The sequence below is a fragment of the Mustela nivalis genome (genome assembly GCF_964662115.1).
Source record: "Mustela nivalis genome assembly, chromosome: 17".
Lineage (NCBI taxonomy): Eukaryota > Metazoa > Chordata > Mammalia > Carnivora > Mustelidae > Mustela > Mustela nivalis.
Genome location: NC_139036.1, coordinates 1,733,248 through 1,759,155, shown reverse-complemented (window position 1 = coordinate 1,759,155; position 25,908 = coordinate 1,733,248). Strand labels below are relative to the sequence as shown.

The window sequence follows — 25,908 nt, the reverse complement described above, 5'->3', positions numbered from 1 at the left end:
TCCAGCCTGCTTTTCTGAAAAGTGCTCTCCCCACATAAGTTCACGAAGCTGTAAGTACAGACCCATCTGCTACGGTGTTAGGGAAACATTGGCAGTGGCCCGGATGTCGGTCCGTAGGGGACTTGTTTCTCAGCTGGGCTCACGATGGAACACCACGGTCACGATGCAGCTTCCAAGGAGGCTGGGGTTTACTCCCGGCCACACACTCGCAAGAAATGGAAACACACATCTGCAAACAGCCTCGTGCAGAGAGTTTAACAGCTTTATTCACGATAGCCCCAAGCTGGAACACCCCAAAAGTCCACCCGAGGACAGTGGACACACTGCGGCTGATTCATACCACAGAGCGGCCCTCGGCAACAATCACAAAGGAATGATTATCGGGAACATTTTGTGCAGCAAATACATCCAACATGAGCCAGGATGTACGTTATGGTTCCATCTATAGGAAGTTCAGGGAGCAAATGGAGCCTGTGGTGACAGGCATCCGGGAATAGGGGTGGCCTGGGGGGAGGGGTGGGGTTCTGGAAGGGGAGGGAGAAGGGACTGGGGGGAGGTGGTGGTGGCTGTCGCTTACAAGGTGCATACAGGTGCCTGAAACACTGAACGTTCTGCTCAAGATCCGAGCAAGTCCCCAAAATTCATGTTACATCGATTTAAAACAAGATCAACTATCGGATGAAAAGATAAACCAGTCACGATTAATATGTCCTGAAATGGAATGATCTCCAAATAAATTAAGGGGAAGGGTGGAAACAAGGAGAGACGCCATGTACGAAGGCTCCCGGGGAGACGGAGAAGCAGAAGCTTGTGGATCCGGACGTTTCTGGGAGGACGCGGACGACGCTGTCGGCAAACTCCCTCCCAGATGGGGGCGGCTGGAGGCCTCGAGGTCTGTGCGGGAGGGGCCCCTCTCAACCCTGTTTTGCACTGGGGGGCTTTCTTGGATGGGTTTGATGTTAACTTTTTAAAGACAAACACTAGCCCAGCTTTCCCGGTTGGATAACAGCATTCTGAGACGGAATTCTGGGACTTCTTGACGCCCGAGAGCTGGAAGCAGGCCGTGCTCCGTGCGGGACAGCGGCCAGCCAGGGGCAGCGGCCAGCCAGGGGCAGCCTGCGACTCTGAGGGGGGACGGGGCATTCAGACCCTCAGACGAGGGAAGCAAGAGCCTGCCTCCTGAATCTGGATATCGAGGGTTAGAGAGCCGAACCCCCGAGGGCCAGGGCTTCAGCCCCTGACAGCGAATGTGTGTGGATGACGGACCTGGGAGGAATCCATTTATTTTCATTTTGAAAAGGAGCTTCCCTGGTGGGTCGGGAGACACAGCTTTTAAGAGGCTGTGGGACCAGAAGGAAGGAGACTGTAGAAGACCGGTCGGAGCCAAGAAGAGGACCACCTAGTGCAGCTTTAAACCAGACGGTCCCACACTTGGTCTGTTTCTATGAGCAAGGACGTGGCCGTGGCCGTTCTGAGGACTGGCAGTACCGCTGAGCTCCTTCCCTGCTTGGGACCCGGAGCAGCCATCTCACCGTCTGTTTGTGGCGACAGCGTGTGAGGGGTGGTGGGAGGAGGGACCCCTCCTTCCCCCAAGGAAGGTCTCGGATCCGCGGGACAGGGAAACACCCCAGTTCCGGGGTCCCAGATGAGGACCTTTGCAAGGCGTCCCAGGTCAGATCACGGTCCTGGTCAGGACTGTGCTCGGCGAACCTCGGGCCCAGAGTCTGATCCGGGCACCAGGAAGAGAGGACGCGGGGTATGGGGCAGAACCTCTTCACAAAACGTAAGAGGCAAAATGTTGATGGGGAAGAAGTCTGAGAGGACTTCCAGCAAACGGCAGAGACCGGGGTGGGGGGTGGCCCCAGTACAGCACTCCAGGCCAAGCCCTCCCCAGGTTGCAGTAGCCCCAGACAGAGGCCCCTTCCTGCTGGAAACTGAAGCCCAGAGATGGGCCTGGAGTGAGGGCAGCCCTTGAAAGGGCCAGAATGCCAGACGCTGTTCATCCCCAACCCAACAGCACCCCCACTGTTCTCCTGCCAGAACCCGGATTTTGTGGTGGGTGGAAATTACCAATTTAAGGAAACACAGGCCCATTCCCTGAGCCCAGGAGACGAGTCCTGACCAGTCTTGTGATACATGGACTGTGCTCCATGCTCGGTTTACCCTTTGTCCACGCCCGCGTGGGGCCGGTGACGCACGGAGGGCCAACTGCCGGCCTCCTGAGAAGGTGCTGTCCCGACAAAAAAGGAAGATGCCACGGGCCCCGTCATGCCCCTTCCTCCTGCATGCAGTGCCCACGCATGTGTGGCACGAGGCCGGCATGTGGCCATGAAGGCATGGAGTGCGAAGGAACCCAGTGGCCCCAGCGGCTGTGTCTCTCCGACTCCCTGTCCCAGCGACGCTGAACGCCCGCGTGGCTCAGGCGGCCGTCACCGCCACCGTCCTGACCGGCCCCAAAGGTCAGAGCGGCTCTGGCGTCAGAAGTTGTGGGTCAACAGCCTGTGGTCAGTCCTCAGCCTGAGGGTCTCCTCCACAGAAGCCCCCAGCCAGCTCGCTGCCGGCAGGGGAAGCCCCACGTCCCAGGTCAGCCAACGTCCCAGTGCTGGACCGGCAGCCAGCGCAGGTCCTCAGGGCGCTCTCCACCGTGAACAGCAGGAGTGGGCCGGCCGGCTGGCCTTGGAGGGGACGGGTAGCCACCGCCGCGCTCTCTCCAGCTGGACGCCCCCCGCAGTCCCAAGCCCACCTCAGGAAGCAGCTTGTGCGTCACTGTTCCCGGAGCGGGCAGGCTGAGGAGCAGCAGACAGGAGGGTGGAAGGTCCGGTTAGAGCCATGCAGCCGCTCACTCAGTGTGCAACTCTGGACGTGTGATTCGGCCCCTCGGAGCCTCAGTGTCCTCGGAGGACGACGCAGGCCCATCTCAGGGGGCCGCTGCAAGGACCCAGGGAGAAAGCCAGCGGGGGCACCAGGGACAGGAGTGAGCGGTGAGCCAGGGTTCGCTCAGGCACCTGCCCCCGCGGAAAGCCAGAGCTGGTGGCCCTCCTGGGGGAAGACACATGGGGCCGTGGGGAACGACCCACCCCGGCAGCCAGAGACGTCCCGGGTCCTCGAGAGTGTTTCCTTGAGTTCCTGACTCCCCAACTTCCCCGGCCCTGACCAATGCCGTCGAGGAGCCTAATGTGCTCTCGCGCCTGCTTCTCCTCCACAAAGGAAAGGAGGTTGACAGGTGGGGGTGGGCGTGTGTCATGTCACGGTTGGGGGTCCCCGTGGCCCCTCGGCAAGCTTTGCCCTGGCCACTGCAGGTGCTGTCTGCTCAGGGCCACCGGCACAGCTTGTTCTCTGTGAGCTCTGCTGTCACCGGGCCTGGCTGCTGAGGCACCTGCCCCCGGGGACGCCTGTGCCCGTGCTCTGCCCGAACATGCTCCGATGGGCCCCTGCTCCCCACAGGGATCAGCGGCGTCCACTCTGAGCCAGCAGGTGAGAGAGGACCCAGATACCCACTGGTGGCCCCAAAGGAGCCATTGCCGCCCAGACTTGGAGTGTGACCCCAGCTGTGTGGGGTGGCCGGAGAGGCTGAGCCCTTGGGAGGAACAGGTGCACTGGAGGACCCCAGCCAGGGGGTCTGGGCGTCCGTTGGCCCAGACGACAAAGGGTGTGCAGGAAGGACAGCGAAGGGGCCCAGACGTCCACTGAGAGGGACTGAGGGAGGAGGGAAGCAGGTCAGCCAGCCACGTGCTGTGGGCAGCGGCCAGAAGTTCTCAGTCCAAATTCCTCGTCCTTCGGTGGTGGCACCGTGTCCCCACGACTCCAGGAGGCTCTGGAATTCCAGACATTGTGTCCCTGGCTGGGGTCATCCTTTCCAGGAGCAGGAGAGCCGCCCGGAGGCAGCACAAGGCCAGCTACAGGTGGCCCACCTCTCGCTTCCCAAGCTGGGATCTGATCTTCCCCTTGAGGACCCTGGACCGCGCGAGTGGACACCAGAGCCCAGCTTGGGGCCAGCTGGCAGCTCCTCGGGAGCCCACCTGCCCCAGAAGTGATGGCAGGTCCCCAGGGAAACACAGACGCCCCCCAAGTCTCCGGCGAATCCCTCCCCTTCCTCCCAGCAGCTGCCCCTCCCCAGCTCTGAACCTGGGCCTGGAGGAGGAACCGACCCTTGGCGCGGTCTCCGTGGGGGTGTGGGTGTCGCCGGGTCACTCTGGGGAGGGAGCCCCAGGGCTCTGCTGCAAGATGTGCTGGAAGGCGCGGGGGGTCCTCAGGAGGGCGGGGCGGGGCGGTGGGCCAGGCCGTGCCGTGCGTCTGTCCCTAGGTCTCAATGTTGGTCACATTAGCCCAGTCGGGGAAATGATCCAAGTCAAAAATGACCCGTCCCCACGTGTTCACCGCCAGAAACACGCAGAGGACTCCAATTACGTTCATCATGAGTCCCGTTTTCACCTGAGGAAAAGCAGGGTCAGCATCAGCACCCACTGGGTGGGCCGGGTGGTCAGAACGGCGGCGACGGGACACTGGGAGCCAGAGACCTTGGAGGAGGGGGTCCTGTTCTGGGGCCGTGCTCCGCGCTCACCCCACCCCCAGACAGAACCAGGAGGGGCGGCAGGTGCTGCTCAGAGCCTCCAGGAAATAGGTGGGACAGGTGGGTCCTCCTGCCCAGGTGAGTACTGGGAAACAGCCCCAGGGAGGTGGCCCAAGGCCCCCCGCAGAAGCTCTACAGTAACTAACCCTCCACTTCCGGCCTCCCCTTCCTGTCACAGCCACAGCCAAAGTGTGGGGGGGGTCCTCCTCCATCTGCATCCGTCCCCAAGACCAAGACGGTACCTGCTCCCAGGCGGTGGTCTCTGCGTCCCCCTCCCTGCTCCCGCACCTCACCCATGCCCCTCCCGATGAGTGTCACGCGTTCTTGCTAGTTTGCAAAGCCCTTCCTGGCCCTGTGGGACAGCCCCCCTTACCCCTCCCAAGGGCTCGGTGAGGGCTTGGGAGCTCCCAGAACCCAGCTCTCAGCTCTGGGAGACAAAACAGTCTACGATACTTGAGATCGTTTCCAAAGAGGAGCAAAGACGCTGATAAAGGCCAGCGAAGGCCATGGGACCAGCACGGCGCACAGCAGCACGCGCCGTTGGTAAAGGGGGCACCCGCCCCTCACGACGGAGCATCCCCGCGGATTTGAGCGACGGCAGGGCTGCGTTACCATGTCCGAAACCTTGAGGTGTCCGTAGGCAAACACGATGGCGTTGGGCGGGGTGGCCACAGGCAGCATGAAGGCAAAGGATGCGCTCAGTGTGCAGGGCAGCATGACGTAGAGCGGGTTGAGGCCGATGGTACGGGACTGGGGAGAAACACAGCACTGTGGGTTGCAGATGGGCAGGGCAAAGGCTCCCAGGGCCTCTTCTGAAATGCGGTCCCCAAACACCCTGTGTGCATTCCCAGCCCCGGGCCCTTTGTCCCTCTGGCCCCTCTGCCCTTTGCCACGGGTCTGGACGACAATCGTGCTGGACTCTGAAGGCTGAACTCGGAGCCGCCTCCCAGGGAGGCCTTTCTTTCTTTCTTTCTTTTTAAAGATTTTATTTATTTACTTGACAGACAGAGATCACAAGCAGGCAGAGAGGCAGGTAGAGAGAGGGGGAAGCAGGCTCCCCGTTGAGCAGACAGACTGATGCGGGGCTTGATCCCAAGACCCTGAGAACATGACCTGAGCCAAAGGCAGAGGCTTAACCCACTGAGCCACCCAGGCGCCCTCCAGGGAGGCCTTTCTGACCCTGCTCATTCGTTCAGCATCTGTCTCCTGGCCACCCGCTACGTGCTGGAGACCATGCTGGGCGCTCAGCCTTGGGCCGTTCCCGCAGCCCACATGTGCGCCTGTCTGTCTGTCCTTTTCCAGATCTAGAAGGCCCAGATCTTCTTGCCTGTGGATGTACGTTGTTCTTACACACACAGGGGGTCGTTTTGCATATGGAATTGGGCATCCATCTGTTTTTATTCTGCAGCTTAAAATTCATCTACATCTCACAACCCCTAGTGCACAGCTGACATTCATTAAGTATCTGTTGAATGAATGAATGATATAATTGCTATGTTCCGATTTCTATCAAAATTCACAATCCATCGTGCAGATGTACACGCACACAAGGACAGACACACGTGCGACATTCTAGCAGCAAAACACTCGGGAGACAGACCCATGTGCCCGGCGCCTCAGACGCCGGTGGTTCAATAAAACGGTTGTAGACGAGTAGCGGCTCGCGGCCGTGACTGTCCTGCTAGACAGGAAGATGCCGGAGAGGGGTTGGAGGAAAACAGAGTGAAGATGCAAAATGGGATGATATGACAGTGCCGTTTGTCTAAAAACAATGTGTGTGTGTGTGTGTGCGCGCGCGTGTGTGTGTGAGGGCGTGTGTAATACAACCAGAAAGATACCTAAGAAACTAATAATTGAGGATGCCTGGGTGGCTCAGTGGATTAAGCCTCTGCCTTCAGCTCAGGTCATGGTATCAGGGTCCTGGAATCGAGCCCCGCATCGGGCTCTCTGCTCAGCGGGGAGTTTGCCTCCCCCTCACTCTGCCTGCTTCTCTGTCTACTTGTGATCTCTGTCTGTCAAATATATAAATAAAATCTTAAAGAAAGAGTAATAATCGAAGTCGTCCCTAGGCGGGGAGGCTGGAGGATCAGGGTCTGCCCCCTCTGGGGTTATGGGCATTTATTATCCATGTGTGCACGATGTTTTCAACTTTAAATACCCTTCAAAACCGTGACTTCCCCCAATTCTTGACGGTGTCACAGCATGTGACTCCGTCTCCTCTCGCCCATCCTCTGCGGCTATGACACCGTGTTCCTAATGGGTCTGGGATGTGCCGCTCTGTCTTGAAGGTCTATAAGCCCCTCTGACGAGCTCCCTGAGCTACGTCCCCAGACATGAAACTGTGTAGTCCGAGGACAGGAGCGGCTTCAGGTTATGGGTCCTGCCGTAAACAGGTCTTGGGAAAGGCCACACCCAGGCTCATGCCCACTGGGAGGGGCTGAGAGGCCTGGACAGGGCCCGGTCTCGCTCCTGACCCCCTCATATGCGCCCCTGTGACGTGGCTGGGGTCGGGGGTCACCACCTGCCCCTCTCCTGCAGGTAGAGGCCAAGGAGAAGCTCTGGGGCCTCACGGGGCCACCGTGGACTCTGGTTCTAGAGGAGCCTATTTTCAAAGGGCCTGGGTGCGCCCTCAGGTGCAAACCACGATTGGTCTGGCTCTGGGCTGGACGGGACCACACCTGGCCTTTCCCGGGGTGCGGGGGAGGCCACACTGCTGGGGAGGGGGCGCCGCACCACTCTCCCCTCCACTCAGAATGGGACCAGAAAACCGCTGGGTTTTCCTTCCGCTCTTGTGGACGTGGGGCGGCCGAGTGGGCACCTACCGGTTCGATGCTGAGCTGAGATGTCTGTGAGTCTAGCTCCCAACTCTGCAGCGGCAACCATGGCCTCTCCCGGGCTCATGCCGCTGCCCACAGAGGTCTTCCGTGGCCCCAAGCGCAGGTGGGAACTGAGGGGCCACATTTGAGGGCCCCTCGGGTCCTCCGAGCCCAGCCCTGGGCTCCCGCTACACCACCCTGAGGCCGGAACCCACGGGCAGCGAGGGGCAGAAGGAGAAGTTCCTCCTCTAAGCCATGCTTCTCCCGGACCCCAGCTCCGACACACAGAACTCCAGCCTGGCCCTCGGGTCCCCTCCACGCCACCCACTCCCTCTGGGCCCAGCGCCCTGGGTTCCTGCATCTTCCCTGAAAGCCCTCTGCCTCCCACCATCCCCAAGACCATGTTTCCCGGGACTTCCCCCCGGTGGGCTCCAGCCAACAGCGGCCCCGCTCAGCTGCCCGTCCGTGTGCCCCGAGCCACATACCCCCGACCCCTCCTTGCTGCAGATCCTGTCTCCTCAGCTTAAGACATAACCAGCCACATTTACACATGATCCTAGAGGGCCTGGTTCTTGCCTTGCACGTTGGTGAGCATGGAGGGGTACAAAGAAGGACCTCGAAGCGTGGCTGGGCTCTGGCCCCCCATCTCACTGTCCCTCTGGGGGCCCAGGAGATGGTCACAGGTTGATGGCTTCCTGCGACACAACGGCTAAGGGTCATCTCCCCAGCAGGTCACTTACCATGGAGGCAAAGATGGGCAGGAACAGGGTGGTGGTGGCCACGTTGCTTGTGCACTCAGTGAACACAGCGACAAGCAGGGACAGGATCAAGGTGACGGCTGCGGGGGGCACAGAGCGCAAGGGCTCCATCTGCTTCCCCATCCACTCAGACAGCCCCGAGGCCTGGGAAGCAGGGAGAGCAGTCACTGAGGGCTGGGAGCGACCCTGGTCCTTCCTTGGGGAGCTCAGCCCCTCCTGCACTTCTGACTCCATCCCTCACCACTCTCTCCTAGGGCTGTTTCCAGCTCAGTCAGTCCACGAACGGAATGTTGGCCCAGAGTTACACTCAACACGCCCCGGCCTGAATTCCTCCTTTCTGGCCCAGGGTCTACTCCCCGGGGCTTCCCACCCACCTGCTGTCCAACCCGGGGCAGCCGGGTGCCACCCTGAGGGCCCTGTCCCCCTTTCTCTGATTGTCACACAGCCCCCAGTCACCCAGAGCGGCTCAGCACCTCTCAGCCCCTGTATAGCTCTTGGGCTCAGGAAAGGGATCTGAGCCAGGAACTGAGGATTTGGAGGAAGGAGCGCATGGCTCAGGGAGTCCAGTGCTGAGACGGGGTCAGACGGAGGTGCTGAGCGTGGACTTGACCTCGCTTAGCCCCTCCCTGCCTGGGCCCCCACTGCACGCCAGGGAGGAGATCCGACCGTGCGGGTCTGACCGAGTCACTGGCCTCCACCCTTTGGTGGCTGCCCGCTGAGCACAGTCCCCACGCCCTTCTCTTGGCTCTCAGCCCAGCGGCTTCTCCAAGCCACACCAGCCGTGTCCCCCGCGGCTCCTGAGGGAGGCACCCTACGCCCCCTCCTCGCCCTGGTGTCCGTCTTCCTGACATGCTCTCCGGATATGGCCGCTCTGCAGGCCACAAAGGCCTCACAGCGGGAGCACGATCAACCGCATCCACCGTTCCCAGGCCCGATGTCACACGGACATGACAGGGATGCTCGGTGAACGGGGGAGTGAGTGAGTGAATGGCGATGGACGGGTGGACGACTGGATGGAGAGGTGACCAGACAGACAGATTTATTCATCGAGGACATACTCATGCTCTGTCGGCCACTGGGCTCCCCCTGGCTGCTGAAGGAACGGCAGAAACAGATGGGCCCCGCCTGTCTCTGACCTTTGACTTCTGGGTGGGTGGATGGATGGACAGACGGAAGGATGGGTGGAATGACGGATCCACCAATGGAAGGATGGGTACCAGGATGGACGGGGGATACAGCACCAAGGGGGCTCATCCCTCTCTCTGCCTCACTTCTTTTATATTGAGGAAGGAGGGAAGTGAGAAAGTTCTATTTGGTGATGTCCCTCCCCTTCTATGCTGCTCTATACCTAGGTAGAGAAACTTTTATTTATTTTTTTAAAAGATTTTATTCATCTATTTGACAGAGAAAGAGAGAGAGATCACAAGTAGGCAGAGAGGCAGGCAGAGAGAGACGGAGGTGGGAAGCAGGCTCCCCCCCAAGTAGAGAGCCCGATGTGGGGTTCGATCCCAAGACCCTGGGATCATGACCTGAGCCGAAGGCAGAGGCTTAACCCACTTAGCCACCCAAGCGCCCCAAGAAAATTTTTTTTAGATAGAGAAAAAAATGCTTATTTTTTTTAAAAGATTTTATTTATTTACTTAAGAGAGAATGAGAGAGATCACAGAAGGAGAGGGGGAAGCAGACTCCTCACCAACCAGGGGCCCCATGCAGGGCTCAATGCAAAGACCCCGGGATCATGACCCGAGCCAAAGGCAGAGACTCAATCGACTGAGCCCCCCAGGCGCCTGAGAGAAAACATGCTTAAATGTCAGCCATGCGATCAAAGAGTTCAGCGAGTGGAAGAGACACGGGTCACTGTCGCCAAACCCCAGAGGAGACCTCACAGCGTCCTCCGCCACTCTTAGCTGGCGTGCCCTGACCACTTATTCTCCCACCGCTGCGACTGCTCAGAGCACTTTCTCTATGCAGGTCCTTCCATCCATCCACCGACCCATCCATCCAGTCATCCACTCCTTGGTGACAAGAGGGTCCCTGTCCTCAAGACACCTGCGGCTCTCTGGAGCAGACAGATGTAGAGCCAGCGCCCACAGCGCCAGGGTGTGAGTTCCCGACACCCTCTGGCACAAGAGGGCCGTGCAGCCTGCAGCAGAGGCTCACCTCACATCCTTTGGCCAGGGCAAAGCCGCCCCCCAGCAACAACACGATGCCCCAGGGCACTTTCTCCTGGATCACCTTCCAGGTCAGCAGCGCAGGGGGGTAAAACGGAGCTTTCCTTTCTGAGGAGAAACCATAAAACACACACACACACACACACACACACACACACGACCCAGAGCTGCATTAGGAAACAAGAGATCTACTCAAGGGAAATCACAGCCCATGAGCACAACAGCACACTCTCCTATCCAGAAATCAGCTAAACCCCACAATAATCACAACACCCGTTGCTGGTAAAGATGTGGTAGAAATGTCACACACTCCTGTGGGCATAGAAACTGGCAAAATCTTTCTGAAAAGCCATTCGGCGACACACTTAAGAGCCGTTAAGACATATATATTCTTACGGCAACATTGCTCCTGGAAATTTATTCTAAGGAAACACCCTGAAAGAAAAAGCTACATACATGAAAACACTCATTTCTAATTGTAAAAAATTAAAAACAATCACAATGTTTTGTAAGAGGAGAACAGCACAGCCCCTCAAACGATGCTGTTATTAGAGAAAATAAAGTCAGAGGCTGTGTCCTTAACAGGACATGTTCCCAGCGTAAAAACATAAAAACCTACAGGACAGAAAACCAGAATTCGAGCTCTGTGTGTGTGTGTGTGTGTGTGTGTGTGTGTGTGTGAATCACAGCCATGTATACACACGCATCCTAGCAAAGACCGGAAGGGAGAAACCGAAATACACTGATGGCTTTGAGGGAAATCGGAAACATTCTTCTGTTCCTGTTGTAACACCAATAAGATTTCTGACATGTAAAGAGCATAGGAGAAGAGGGTTTGCACAGGACAGTCCCTGGGGAGGCGCTGACAAACCCACCGCCCCCAAGTAGCCTCGGCCAGGCCTCTCTGCCTCGGCGGTGCCCTCCCCCGGGGCCCCACCCTGATGAGCGTCAGGCAGGACAGAGCCTTACCCTCCTCGGTCTGGCCGCGGAAGCTGAACTGGGGCTTCTGCGAAGGCATGACAAACAGCAAGGTGGCCACGAAAGTGGCCGCGGTGGCGTCAGACACATACCTATAGGGAACAGCACACAGGACGTGCCTGGCCGACTTCAGGGCTGCCACCCAGGAAACCTGCTCTGCGTACACAGGTGCACTGTGTGCGCGGACTGGGCCTCGAGGGCCAGCAGCAGGAGAGCCGCACAGACAGAACCACGGCTGGAAGCCAGAACAGCCTCATCTTGGCCCGGCTCTGCCTCCGGTGGGGTGACCCCATGCAGCTCACTGCCCTCTCGGTCCGTGTGACTCCCGGGGAGAGCACGGTGACTGGTTCTTATCAGACAGCCTGGAATCCTGTGCTCCCCAGGGCACCTGCCAGGGCCCGGCTGCCAACCCCAGCAGACCTTCCTGGGCTGCACATGCAACATCGGAAACCCCCGCCCACACGGCCCGCCTGTCCGGGAACCTTGCTTCCTTCTGACCACAGGACAGCTCAGCCTGGAGGGAAGGTGCACACGCCCTCCCCGCCAGGTCTCTGCAGAGGCCCGGCCTGACGTCCACCTGTTTCTGCCTCCTCGGCCCCTCCCAGCCCTCCAAGGCCCCTCAGCTCCCACCGTCCTGGCTGTCCCTCTCCCTCTTGCTTCCCTGGCCCTGAGACCCCGTCTGTCTTCAGAGGGAGGACAGATGGCAGAGCAGAGCTTTGAAAGCCAGAACTCCTGGCTGAGCAAATCTCTCCCTGTCACAGCCAGGCCACCCTGCCTGGCCACAGGGACCCGTCCGCAGGCCTGTCGTGAGGGCTGGGCTGGAGAAATCGAGGGGCAGACCTCGCCGGGGGTGAGGGAGCCCGCGACTTACTTCGTCTTGCCCTCCTCCCAGGCCAGCGACATCCAGCCGGGCATGAAGCCGGGGTCCCGGGAGAACCACAGGCCGACCAGCAGGACGAAGCAGAGCAGGACGTTGGCCTCGGCGAAGGAGAAGGACCCCAGCTTCCTGTACTCTTCCCGCAGCACCTCGTAAGCGGCCTTCTCATGGTTCCTGCTCTCCAGCCCACAGCCCCAGGACTTCTTGAAACTAAAGATGCAGGGATGAGAAACCCGTGAGGCAGGCTGGGTGGCTCAGGGCCGGCCGGCTGGTCAGATGGATGGCCAGACGCTGGGCAGCAGGACGTGGCGGAAGGCACACGGTGCAGCCTCGAGCGAGCCCCTGCCCCAGGCCTACTTCCATCCCCTGCCAGCCCTGCCCCGCAGAACCCAGTGGGGGCAGGCTCTGTGACGTGTGCCCAGCGCATGGCCCAGGGGACTCTTGAACGACAGGGCCTTCCGCAGCGGTCAGGGGGCACAGGTAGGCAGCCAGGCTGGATGGGGTCTCAGGACGGTGGAGGCCAAGGGGCTGTGGGAGGGGTGGGAGGAGTCAGAAATAGGCAGAGTTGGGGCTGCCCCGGTAAGGGGGATGTGGCAGCCGCCTGGTCACCTGGGAACCAGCGGCTTCTGCCATTTGGGGGATGGATGGGGAACATTCTGGAGCCAGCTGTGGCGGGCGTCTTCCTCACCCGGGGGTGGTCCCAGAGGGGCCCTGGGGCTGAGATGCCAGGCCCCATCATGGGGGCTGTGGGGAGGCTCATGAGGACACAGAGAACAAGGACGGGTCTAAGGGCCAGGGCCAAGGAGAAGCAGGGTGGGAGCTCGTGGTTAGAGGGGGCACAGGTGTCAGTTGGCTCTGTTCTTGGGGGGTCCCTGGAAACCAGAGGCCACAGCCACCCACAGCCTGCCTGGGGCACCCCGCGGGACCTCCCGGGGGTGCTGGCATGAGGGATAGGGAGGGAGAGGGGTCCATGGACAGGTGCTGAGGGTGCCCTGGCCAGGAGGAGGGGCTGACCAGGGCCATCGGTGCCCAGGGTGCGGGCCTACGGGGTTGTGCAGCCTCAGGCTGCCTGAAAGCCAAGAGAATTGTCCCCGTGGCAGTCCCTCCTGGGCCCTGGGGCAGACTTCACAGGAGGGCAGGGGTCCAGCCCATCAGCAAAGCTGGGTGCAGGCCTGCGGTAACATCCCATTAGTCCTCGGGGGCCCGTGATCCTGTGGCCCGATGTGGCCTCCAAGGACATCTGTGAGCTCAGGAGGTAGTTTTCCTGGACAAGGCTGGAGGCAGCCACCTTGACGTTGCCCAGATGAGGGACCCAAGTGAGCGTGACAGAAAAGGCGCCCCCCACCGCTGAGGCAAAGTGCTGCCTCTACAAGGCCTGACGGCAGGGGTCACGGGGGCCCAGGATGTGGCAGGCGTGGCCTGGGCCCAGGACCATCCGTCGCTTCTCCCCTTGTTCCAGGCGTCCTGGGGGCTACCCCCTCGACCATGGTCTGCGTTGGGTCAGCAACAGCCCCTGAGCTGGGGTGGCCGGCTGGCCGTGGCCGCAGGCGGGCTCCCCCATCAGAAGGTCAGCAGGGACCACACCAGAGGCCACAGCTGGGTCTCCTGATGGCAAGACTCTTGGAGGCTGGTCGTACCCAGTGGCCTTGAGTCTCTGCAGGGAGCTCAGTGGGCCTCGCGGCAGTCGAGGGCGGCAGGCCTCCGTCTCCCCAAGAGGGGACATTTCTGGATGAAACTGTGTCCCCCAAAGTCACAGGTTGAAATCCTGACCCCCCAGTGTGACGGCATCAGGAGGTGAGACTTTCAACAGGTGATTAGGTCCAGATGAGCTCCTGAGCTGGGGGCCCCCAAGAGAACTGATGGGCACAGGCCACCGGGTGTGGGTTTGCAAAGGGGATGAGCATCTCCGTAGCTGCTTTGATCCACCCCCCCACGTTCCCCCAGGGGCCAGGAGCCAGACTGGGTGCAGGGACAGAGAGGGTCCGCCGCAGCTGCTGGAGGACCTGGGGTCCCAGGAAGGCTGGCACCAGCACTGGCTGGAGGGAAGCCCGGGGACTGAGTGAGCAGCTCGTCCTAAATGGAGCTGGGGTGGCACAGTGTCCCTGCGGGGGGACCCACATCGGAGCCGGCCCTGCAGCTGGGTGGTGGGAAGGCGGGAAGGTAGGGAATGGACGTCCAGCAAGAAGGACGGTGGGTGGAGAGGGATGGCAGGAGCCTGGAGGAGTGGCCTGGGGCCAGGGCTGGGGCAGGGCTCCCTGCGGGGGCATGGGGGGTGGGGCACAGCCGCCGCACGCACTCACCTCAGCCTCATGTACATGCACTGGATCCACAGCCAGGCCAGCAGCAGCATCAACAGCATGTTGGGGAAGGCAAACCCGAACCAAGAGGCGAAGTTCACCAGGTCTTTGCTGGCGGGGAACAGCCTGAATGGAGAGAGAGAGACGCTGGTCCCTCTTCCACAGTGCGGACCCCGCCACACTCAGGACAGGCCTGGGGAGCGGCCGACCACCCCGCCTGCGGGGCTAGACCCCACTGGGTGCCCCGCCTGAGTCAGGGCCCGTCTATCCCAAAATAACACCCCTTGTGCTCACGGAAATGGGGCCAGAGCTTCGGGGCTCCCGGACGCCTCAGAGCCCGCTCTGCGTGGGAGAGAGGATGTCTCCAGAGCTCCCTGGGCCGGGACGGGGTGGGGGTCCCTTCCCTGGGGCTGGCGGAAGGTCCCCGCACGGCAGGCCCTTCCCTCCAGCTCCAGGGGCAGGTCCCTTGGCCTGGCCAGCAGGCACGGAAGCAGACACAGCCTTCCCCATGCTGCCCTGGAGAACGTCAGGGAGAACCGTAGGCTATCATTACAGCAAGTGCTCTCAAGATCCAAACCGCCTGCATGTTAGACCTTAAGTGTCTGCGGGCCGGGCTCCTTCCCACCGCCCAGCGGCCCGCCTGCCTGGTCCAGGGCTCCTCCCACTGCCCAGCGGCCCGCCTGCCTTGTCCTGGTCCAGGGCTCTCCTCTGCGTGGGAACCCTCATGCCACCTGCCTAGGACCCCACATCAGCTGCTGTCCACGGACAGGGCTGGCCTCCCTGTGATCCCAGTCCCGCCTGCCCACGGTCTGTGCCACTCTGTGGTGGGGGGAAGGCGCAGATGGGCCCTGTGATCCACCTGGGGCCCCCAAGGGCAAGCGGAGGCAGCATGTAACCTGACCCCTAGCCCATCGCTGACACCACAGGGCAGCACTGTTCACAGGACCATCGTGTGGCCCGTGCGTTCATCTCCCAAGACGTCAGCTCCGTGCTGGGTGCACATTCCCTCTCGGGGCGAGCGTCGGCGAAGCAAGACAGGACTCGCCCTCACCCCCGGCCCCAGCAGAAGGCCAGCAGTCTGTGGGGTCCTGGGCAGGTGCAGGCCCGCAGCAGGAGAGAAAGATGGGGGTGCCCCCGCCCCAGGCCCTCCTCACGTCCCCTGAAGGCATGCTCATGACTCACTCGTGCATCTGGCCCAGAAGCACCATGTTGGGTCCCGTGCCCGTCAGCGTGGCAGTGCCCCCGATGCTGGCCGCGTAGCACACGCACAGAGTCATGGCCTTGCACAAGCTCCTCCTGTCGCCGTTAGCCTGCCGGCCCTCGGGGGGGCCTTCGAAGGTCACTTGACTCCCTGTGGGGGGCACACTGTGGGCTGAGGCGGTGCAGGCCCCCAGCTCCAGTTCCCGACGCTGCCCCAGCCTGAGGCTGGGACAGGCCAGCCTGCCGGGAGCCCCGCGGGTCAACCCCCAGCACCCACACTGTGTGCCCGCCTCCTTCTCTGGCCAGCCAGGCTCCCCACACATCCAGCCACGCAGACCCACGCCCTCCCCTCCCACCACCCTGTCCCTGTTCCCGCTCGCCTCTCCACCGGGGGCTGGCGGGAGGGGTCCAGATCCACCTCACAGGCCCTCTCCCCCAGCAAGCCCTGTCCCCCCACCGCGCCCTCGGTGTCTGGCTGAGGCACCCCCAAGTCAGATGAGCTGTGCCAGGAGCCTCTGGGCCTGGCCTGCTGGGCTGCACGGTCCCCAGCCCACTGCGTCTCCGTGCTGAGCACAGCCCCGGGGATGGGGTGTGAACGTGGCGGGAAACAAAGAGGCGCTCTCTGACCTCCCTGAGCTTGGGGCCTCGTCGGGACGCCAGCGTGGGGCCCCCCTTGACTCCTGCGGGAGTGGCAAGCAGAGGGCGCCCCAACAGGAGCAGGGGTGAGGGGCACCCTCACTGGAGGGTCCCCACGATCAATCTGGTGACAGCTCAGGTTCTGGCCGTTGGCAGAAACCACACAGGGGTCTTGCCGTAAGCTCGACCCCGAGCTCTGACTTTTATGCAATAGTCACATTCCTAAAACTTACAGAGCAGCATTTCCTGAGCGTTTCTCCTGTGAAAGGCAGCGGACAGGACAGCCGCCCGTGTGGGTGCACATCGCGCGGGCCAGGGACTCACCTGGCAGCGTGCCCGCCTTGCCCTTGTCTGCCAGCTCCAGGGCTCCCAGGGCGGCCTCGGTGGCGGCGGCGGTGGCCTCCATCTGCTGCAGCATGGCCTCCACGATGGGCACCATCATGGCTGTGGCGGCTGTGTTGCTGATCCACATGGACAGAAAGGCTGTGACGCCCATGAAGCCCAGCATCAGCCTGCAGAGGAGAGGCGGGGAGGAACGCCAGAGAGTCCCAGCCCCTCTGCCCGCAGCCCCCAGGGAGCCACGGGGGGGAAGGGGGTGGCTGGGACCCCTGTGGGGATGCCTGGGGCAGCGCCAGCTCAAGACTGGATCGTGGGGGACGGGAGCACAGCATGGGGCCTCGCCCCCGCCCCACCTCACCCCTGCAAACATCACTGATGTCCTCAGCTGGCCACTGGGCACTGAGAGAACGGAGACCCAGTCACAGCTATAAGGAGCTCCCATCTGGCAAGGGAGAGCTGTCCCCAGTGCGGGTCGGGGAGCCCTGGGAGAGGCCTGGGGAAGCAGGACTTCCCTCCGGGGTGACCCCCCGCTCCCGGCACGCACTTTGCCCCCTCCCTGTGGCAGGAGACGGGGTCCACCAACTGTTCAGAAACATGCTCCCTTCCCTTGTAACACCTCATCTCCCCCAGGGTCCACCTCAGTCACCCACGAGACATGAACGCCCCGTGGCCTTCAGACAGGAACCCTTTCTCCGAGGCCCCCTCCCAGTGCACAGCAGTTAGGGCTGAGCACACCTGCCTGCACCTTCCTCGGAGGGAGGAACTGATTCCACATCCGCTCCCTCCTTCAGCCGTGAGCTGGGGAATGGCCTGATTCTGGGGAATGGCCTGATTCTGCTCCGTGGTCTCTGTGCCCACAGGGGCCCAAGATCACCAGTCGGCCTGGAAGGGGTCCAGGGCTGCGCACTGCACCTCACGGACCCATGAGATCAAAGGCTGGGACCCAGGCCAGGAGGAAAGCCTGAGTTTGCGTGAATGAGTGACACAGCACTTCACGGCCCCCGGGGGCTCAACTACAATGCCGCCCCCACCCCCAGGACGGCTCGAGCTGAGGTCACGAGAGGGGCTGAGGCAGAAGGAGCAGAGCAGCACGTGCGACGCTCCTGGATTCGGAGCCGAGTGTGAGCGGCTCTCCGGAACGAGGCCCACCCTGACAGAGAGGCGACATCACAGACCCCGAGGAGGAGAACACCGATGCCCCTAAGCTCTTGAGTCTCTAGAACTCGCAATGGTTCTTTATCCGCGCCTGTAAACCATTCGTGGTCCGAGGCCACGGAGTGTAACAGATCAGGGAGTCACAAGCCCTCCACCCGGAGGCTCTGGCCATGGTCCGCCAGAAGGGCCACGGCGTGCATGTGCTCCCGGCCCAGCCCAGCGGCACAGGCCCCAGCACATGGCGATTCTGGGAGGGATAGTTGGTGAAGTCACCCCTGCTGCCTCCCAAGGACCAGCTGGGGACACGCCATCACCAGGGTGCATACTGCCCACAAAGAAAGGTGCAGTCCGAGTCCCCAGTGAGAGGGGCAAGGCTGAGACCAGCCGGTCTGGCCCCATGCGGCCACCAGCAGGTTATTCAGCCCCTCCCTTCCTCCACTCCAGAACAGGATGGCAGGGACAGCACTACCCACCCGGGCAAAGTGCTCCGTCTGCTTGGGGCCCTGCTTGGGCCCCAATGGACTCCATGGGCTAGCTGGAAGTGGCCTGTGGTGGGCAGGGGAGGTCTTGCAGAGTCATGAGTGATGTGGAGGAAGGTGAGGCAATGGCTTCTTTGCGGGGTGGGGGGTGTTGCATACACACACCAGCTTTGGGGGGATGACCTTTCTGTTTCCTCTGAGCTGAATTGCTGAGACACCCCTTTCCTGCTTTCCCCACAAAACTCCTAGGGGTTTCAGGCAGGGCTTGATCCAGCCTCTGCCCGCCTTGTTTCCTGTGGAACATGCAGCCCCGCCCCCAGAGTCTCCCCTGCAGTCAAAGAGCCCTTAGCCACGGTGCTCACTTGCCCCTCTGGTCACCCAGCTAAGACAGTCACGTGCTCATCCAGGGGGCCACCTGCCTGCCACGCCCAGGGAAGCCCATGGCCAGGGCTGGCCTGTGGGTGATGGGGACTGAGCCACACGGCCCCTGCCCAGTCTCCGGGGCCAGAGAGAGAAGGGTGCTCACTGTGCAGGCTTGGTCCCCACCCAGAGGAGTGTCCGCAGGGCTATCCTTTTGTGCAGGTTCCAGCGCTCCACAGCCACCGCTATGATGAGGCCACCCAGGAACAGCATGTTTGTGTCCTTCATGTACTGGACACACACCTGGGGGGCAGCACGGGGCTGGTCAGGGCAGCCCTGGGCCCCCAGTCCCCAAGACGGATACGCCAACCAGATGCCGACCCCACACAAGGTGCCGACCCCAAATCTGGTGCCGACTCCAGAGGCCACTTGGAGCGGGGAGGGGAGGTCACATGTTCTGTGTCCGTGCTGGATGGACGGGTTCCCCCGTGGCCCAGGCAGTTCCGAAACGGGCTTGGAGGGTGCCCCGTGGCGGGGACGCAGGAAGACCCCCGGGACTGCTCACCTGCTTGGAGTCCAGAATCTTCAAGAGCGGGAAGAGGAAGGCAGGCATGAGGGAGGTGACTGCCAGAGGGATGACCTCGGTGCACCAGTACACAGCCATGAGGATGATGACGTAGGCACACCTGACAAACTGAGGAGACGGCCCTGAGACCTCGCCAGCTGGCATCCCCCTTCCCACCGCAGCGTGCTGGGGTGGGGCACCGCCGTGGGCAGTGGCGACATCAGAGGGACCATCCGTGGCTCAGACCCCGAGGAGCCCCAGGACCCACAGACAAGGGCCCCCTGCCCCTGCCTTCCTGCCGAGGTGCTCGGCCAGCCCTTGCGCCTCCCCGGAGAGAGCAGGAGAGGAGGGGGAAGAGATCAGTCCCGAGCTCCCACACTTCCGATGGCCCCCCTGGCACTTCTCCCACCCTACCGGGAGCAGAAGCCGTTATGCACCCGTAGGAGTCATGCTTAGGATGCTGAGTTTGCATCTTTCCCTGGGCTCTCCGTGTGGACTCAGTGTCCCCGTGGCTCTGGGTGGCTGGGCACCCTCTGGGCCAACAGCACCCACACAGCCCTCCCTTTGTCCCTCTCGGTCAGGTCTCCCCCCCGCGTGGAGTCTTACGCACCACTGTAGGCTGACGTGAGGGTCCCGGGCACCACCGTGAGGCCCGCCGGAGCAGGTGTGCTGCGAGCCCAGCAGGTCTGAGATGCAGCCTAAGTCCCGGCAGATCTGCACGGTCTCTAACAACACCTGACCATCCTCACAGCTGCACCCCAGATTGGACAGGGGCTTCTCCTTCCCCTCTGGTCTCCCGCAGGGGAGCTAGTGGCCTTCTCTGCCGTCCCTGGGCTGGGATCCCCTAGCTTCTCTGCTCACCTATGTTGAGGGGTGTCCACAAAGCTCCAGCTCCCGCTTCTACCCCATTTCCTTCTCCAGAGGCTGCCCCAAGTCCCTGCAAACCGGCTCATTCAGAAACTGCCGGCCCCGTGTCTCCAGGGTTATTGCTTGTTACAACAGGGAGAGCAGAGAGGATGAGGACGGTGCCGTGTGTTCTCATGAGCATCTCTCCTCACAAAGGCCTGGTGCTCTCCCGCTGGCGTTCAGTCTTGGGTAAGCTGCCTCTCCCTACCCTCTGGCCACGGAGATACTGGGACCTTGGCTTTGCCATGAGGCAGAACCGGTCCCTGTGTGAGCCCGCAGCTGGCCCCTTGCTAGCTTTGGGACTTTGGGTTCGTGATGTAAATTCTTCGGTCCTGAGTCATTGCCTCTGGGGACGTGGATGATGTCCCCATCTCCCCAGAACCCCAGCGTGTTCAATGGCAGCATCAGTGCCCACCCAGACTGGCTTCTCCCTCCTCCCAGCCTCGTGGCCAGATCAGCTGCCAACAGCCGACTCTCCAGCACCTTCCCCTCACATCTCCACCGCGCCCGCCACACGTCGCACCTGGGACCTCCCAATCTGACCTCCCCACATCCAGCACCGCGTGCTTCCCTCTTTCAATCTACAGATCTGTTCTGAAGGACATGAGGCCTCTGTTGCTCTCAGGACCAACCCCAAATGCCTCAGCATGACTTGGAAGACCCTCTGCTAGGAGCGGGTGCATGCAGACCTGTCCAGCTCCCCCACCCCGCCCACTGGCACCTGAGTTCCCACACCTTGTGGCGGGTCCAGAGGCTGGGTTCTCAGTCACAAGAGCTTTGGCGCACACAGCCCCTGAACTGGAGGGAGCGCCGGAAGTGGGCTCCGCGTTTCTCCCGGGGTGCCTTCCTCCTCCCCGCCCCCACAGCCTGGCTCTGTGCCCCCAGCAGTTCCCACCCTGAGGGCCGCCCTTGCCTGGCCCCCACCCAGCACAACACCCAACAGTGAACAACCATCGAGAACCCGTGGTGCCGGCTTCACTCTGTCCTGGGCACGCAGCACCGGCCTGCTTCAGCCTCCCAGGAGCGCCCAGCGCACCTGCCCCGTGTCCACACCTGACATCCCGTCACTGATGGTTCTGCAGGCGGCGGGGTCGGCCAGAGCAGGGCTGGGTGCCGGCCCCTGGCCCCTGCCCCACGAGTCACGCCAGGACAACCTTCTCCAGCTGCGACTATACGAAGCGACTCCAGACTTTACTCCCCCGACTCTCCGCCCCAGCCCCCTCCTGCCTTGCTCCCTCAAGAGCTCCCGTTGACACATCGTGTACCGAAAGGGCGTGGTGACCTTTACCCTCTAAACTCAGAAATGGTGGCACGTGTCACCAGTTTTCACGGCGCGGTTCCTGGAGGCGCCCCACGTAGGCAGCTAGCAATGTGTCTAGAAGGGCGCTTAGGGCCTAGAGGGAGGCGGGCATGGGGTTTACGGGGAGGATCTGGCATCTAGCACCGCACAACAGCTATCCCTTCAGTGCACAACCCAATAAAACCGTGGCTCATTATTTATGTAATTATTAACAAGCAAGTGTCCAGGACCCGGTCCTTCAAGAAAATGTGGCTGAGGGAGCCTGTCTGTGTGCGGGTGTGAGTTAGGGCATTTGCAGGCATTTTCATTTTTACTCTATACTTCACGGACCTTGAAAATGAGGATTTTAAAATAATTTTAATAAAACGAGCAATATGGTGAATGCATTGTCTATCTTATTGAAGAGTGAGCTTTTAAAGAAAAGACCCAGAGAAAAGGCAGGATAAGTGAAGCAGGGACGAAGCCAGCCAGGGAGCAAGGTGCTGTAAGAGGTAGGAGGGGAGGGGAAAGGAGGGGGGGCGCCCCAGCAGGGGGTGGCCACACTGGGAGCCCCTGCCCCCCACCCCCTGTCGGTTGGTCAGTGCCGCCCACACTGCCAAGAGCCCGCTGGCTTCCTGGAAGCCCTGCCCCATGCCGGGTACCTCTGGGTTTCCTCGCACAACGGTGCAGCCGGCCGTGGGGGTGTAGGTGGGGACTCTTTGGTAGTGACCCCAACAAAAGGCACAGAGCCGAGAACACAAGACACAGTGGTGCAGCCACACAGAGGGAAGCACCTGACAGCCACCACTGAACGACTCCCCGTCCTCCAACTCCGTCTCACCGTCCCTGGCCTGCTCCTCATTCCCAGGGCAGGTTCCTGACCCGCACACACACCCTGAGGTGAGGGTCCCAGCTCAGGACCCACCTGCATGCATGTGCACGGGTATTTAGAGGGGTGCGTGTGCAAGGGCAGGAGTGGGGTCCCAGCCATGCAGGAAGGTCTGCCAAGCCACCATCGTGATCCCAGGGAACAGCACTCCCTGCCAGGAGAACTCAGACCAGCTCTCTTGCCTGAGACCGTCCTTTTCCACAGGGAAACAGGGCTGCTCGGCAGCAGGGAGGGGGCCCACAGCTAGACCTGCTGTCTCTGGCTCCACCAGGGCCCTCCCAGCCTCCCTTCCCCATCCTAGGAGGCCGCATTATCACTTCTGGCACCCAGATTCTGGCACCCACACCTCTTTGCCCATTGCACAGAAGAGAACACCAAGGCCCAGAAAGCGCAGGGTGGAGGGTGAATGGGGGAAGCACGGTTCTCACGCAGGTGGGCTTCCTGACACCCCTGCCCCCTCCCAGCTCCCCCTCCCGCAGGACTGCGCCTCAAGAGCTCCTCTGTTTCTCAAACCTGCCGGGTGTGGGGGGGTTGCCGGAGGTGGGGGGGGGTTGCCAGAGGCTTCCTGTCTGGGCTCAGAGAGAAGGCGCTGAAAGAGGGAAGGAGGAAGGAGCAGCCAGCAGCCACAAAAGGCTTCAAAGGGCTCGGGCCTCTGCCAAACGGGCTTCCACAGCCCGGCGCAGCCCAACGAGGCCTGGGCTCCCGGCCCCGCCCCCGCCCTGCGGCCAAGGCCATTCATCCTCGGCCTCCCTCCCAGGAGCGCTGGGCAGCCGGGTGAGGGACGCGGCTTCCCCTGCAGTCCTGGGTCGTGCCACCCAAGGCGCAAGCCTGGGAACGCGTCTGCCTCCTGCCCGGCCCCTGCAGGCCGTGGCCCGAGAAGGCCAACTCGATCTGCCTTTCAGCTGAGAGAGGATTTGAACTCCGCTGTGCCTTCCAGGGCTTGGGGGCTGGGAAGAAATGTAGATCATGGATGGGGAAACTGAGGCTCCGGAGTGGGCCAGGGAGTGGAAGGGACAGCCCTCAGGACCCCCTTAGGAGATGATCTTTCTGTATGGTTCCTTGACTAACCTGGGAAGCCACCTACAGCTGAGAAGTCCTCACTTGCTAAAGGGAGAGCCAGGAGAGAGCTTGAGGGAAAGACAGGCGCCCAGCCTCTCTGTGGGCACAGGTGACATTTGGGGCAGAGGGGAGGGAGACGGTGGTCCAGTCTGGAGATTGGAGCCAGGGGCTGAGCCTATGGATGGGCTGTGTGGCCAAGCTCTTTGCTAACTTCTAGGTTCCAGTGCTCACCGGGTGCCCTGGGATCTGTGAACCCCAAGTTCAGTGAGCCCCCCTCCACTCCCCTGGAAATTCTTCGCTGGCACCTCCCATCTGGCACCCGGAGCTGCCGAGTGCAGGCTGCTAGGCGCTCCAGCTCAGGGATCCCGGGTAGGCACCCAGGGTCCAGGCGGAGATGCAACTGACCTTGGCGGGCATCAGAATGACGAGTGGCAGCAGCAGTATCGGGGTGAGGAACAAGATCAGGAAGGACTTGAACTTGGAAACATAGCTCAGCACGGAGGCCATAGCGCGGGAGGGAGATCGTTGGGAGCGGCGAGTGAGGGGCCGCGAGAGGCTCCGCGCGCTTAAGAAGGGGCCGCAGTCCCCGCGGATTAGGGGGGCAGTGCCAACTCCGCCTCCACCCCGTGTGGCCTCCCTGCGGCCACGGGGCGGGGCCATCCTGCGGGGTCGCTGGGGCGCGCCAGCCCCCACCTCCCCCACCCCGCGGCAGCGGGAGGCGCCTGCGGACTTCAGCCCCTCCAACCCGCGCTCCAGGAGCGTCCTGGGCCCTGGCACGTCCCGGCGCTCCGAGCCTTCTCTGCGCCCCCCTGGACAGAGGCGCGCCCGGGGATGCGGACCAGGGGGTGATCGGCCGTTCTTTGTCGGGCTTTGGCGAGCGCCCCATCCGCGGTCCCATTCGGAAAGTCCCCCCAGCCTTTTCCCCTGCTTTCCCCCTGCTGCTCCCGCCCCACCTCCCGCAGCCGGAGGGGTCTCTGGCAGAGACTACCACTGCGCCCCGCGCCCTCCTTGCTGCAGGCACTGCACTCCCTGGTCACCCCAGGCTTCCCAGCGCGTCGGTGCGGTGCGCTGCTCTGGGCACTGGACCCCTTGTCCCCCGCGCGCCCTCTCCTTCCCGGTTCATCCCGCGCGCGCTCTCCAGTGATCGCAGAGGTGGCCAGGCGGTGGTCCCCCGCGGCGGGCTGAGCGCCTTCCGCCCTCCAGCGGACACCAGCGGCCTGCCACGCCCGCCTGCTCCATGCTGCTACTGCCGGTTCCAGAGGCAAGCGGGGTCCGCAGAGGAAGGGTCTTGACCAGGCTGCCCCCGAGAGCCTCATGGGTTCATGCCTTCCGCCAGCGAACTGCAAACAGGTACTGGGCTCCTGTTCTGTCCCAGCTCCGGTCTGGGGCCAGGATGCAGACAACACCTTCTCTGTCACTTTCTTCTTCCCTCCCTTCTCCTCTGCCTGCCCTGTCTGTCTCATTCTGCAGCTCTGTGTTGGGGGGCCTTGCCCAGCTTCTGACTGAACCCCAGGCTGCTCCTTAGTTGTCACAGCCCTGGTGCTGGAGCCCCAGACCCCTGCTTTCCCAGCCTTTCCCAGCCTGGTTGTGAGTGGGGACACCTCCTACATCAGGTGCATGACTTTTCCTGTGACCCCCACTCAAGGAGGTCCACCAGACCCCTCCTGCCAGCATATGTTTCCTTCCTCCCCATGGGCGTGCACTCAGAGCCTAGACCAAGTAGTTTCAGCAGTAGAGAGATCTTTCCTTCATTAAATCTGCTAAACACGGGGCCCTGGGTGGCTCAGTCATTAAGCATCTGCCTTCGGCTTGGGTGGTGATCCCTGGCTCCTGGGATTGAGTCCCACATCCAGCTCCCTGCTAGGTGGGAAACCTGCTTCTCCCCTGCTTTTGTTCCCTCTCTTGCTGTGTCTCTCTCTGTGGAACAAATAAATAAAATCTTTTAAAATAAGGAAATAAATAAGTTAAACACTTAAGAACAGTTTGATGTTAATATCTAATAAAGGAATAAAATTATTTCTCATTTTTTATTCATGAGTTTTAGTTAGTTATTCTCAAAAGCTGAACATAAAGTTTCAATTTGTCTAAAGATTTTTATTTGAGAGTGAGTGGGAGAGGGAGGAACAGACTCACCGTTGAACAGGGAGCCTGACTGAGGATTTGATGCCTGGACCCTGGGACCATGACCTGAGCTGAAGTTTAACCTACTGAGCCACCCAGGCATTCCCTAAAGGTTTGATCTTCAAATGCAAATGTATTTACCAAAAGAATACTCTACTTTTTTTTTCAGACTCCCACTTACAAAAAACTTATATTTTTGGCCTGTTATGTTGCATGGTAACAAAAGAAGTAATGAAAAGCAACGTGTAAATTCATACGTTGTATTGATGACTTACCAATAAATGGATTAACTATATTAGGTATCGAACATTGCATCACAATGTGTCTGCTTTGAGTATCCATCATGAGATCTATTCTGGATTTTTTTTTTCCTTCAGTTTTTTTAAAAAAATAATGTTTCTCAAAATATGAATACAAACATTAGAATATATTTCTTGATCATAAAAAATAAGT

General features: G+C 61.1%; 1 protein-coding gene across 1 annotated transcript; it reads right to left on the bottom strand.

Moving 5' to 3' along the window:
* Positions 1 to 244: 244 nt before the first annotated feature.
* Positions 245 to 24,763, bottom strand: SLC13A5 (solute carrier family 13 member 5). Its single transcript, XM_082707689.1, has 12 exons — positions 23,740 to 24,763; positions 19,202 to 19,330; positions 18,803 to 18,939; positions 16,628 to 16,815; positions 15,650 to 15,818; positions 14,471 to 14,593; positions 12,165 to 12,380; positions 11,285 to 11,385; positions 10,305 to 10,423; positions 8,127 to 8,288; positions 5,183 to 5,320; positions 245 to 4,431 (listed from the first exon to the last, which is right to left on the bottom strand). Exons 1-12 carry the CDS (start codon positions 23,992 to 23,994, stop codon positions 4,300 to 4,302), a joined length of 1,869 nt encoding a protein of 622 aa, XP_082563815.1. The 5' UTR covers positions 23,995 to 24,763; the 3' UTR covers positions 245 to 4,299.
* Between the last annotated feature and the right edge of the window lie 1,145 nt (positions 24,764 to 25,908).

Excerpts from the sequence above, each read along its gene's own strand:
- SLC13A5 (XM_082707689.1), bottom strand. The coding sequence starts at position 23,994 with ATGGCCCCGCCCCGTGGCCGCAGGGAGGCCACACGGGGTGGAGGCGGA. Across the intron at positions 15,819-16,627 it reads CAAGGCGGGCACGCTGCCAG|GGAGTCAAGTGACCTTCGAA; the intron begins GTGAGTCCCTGG and ends TGCCCCCCACAG. Across the intron at positions 4,432-5,182 it reads ACCTCAAGGTTTCGGACATG|GTGAAAACGGGACTCATGAT; the intron begins GTAACGCAGCCC and ends GCTTTTCCTCAG.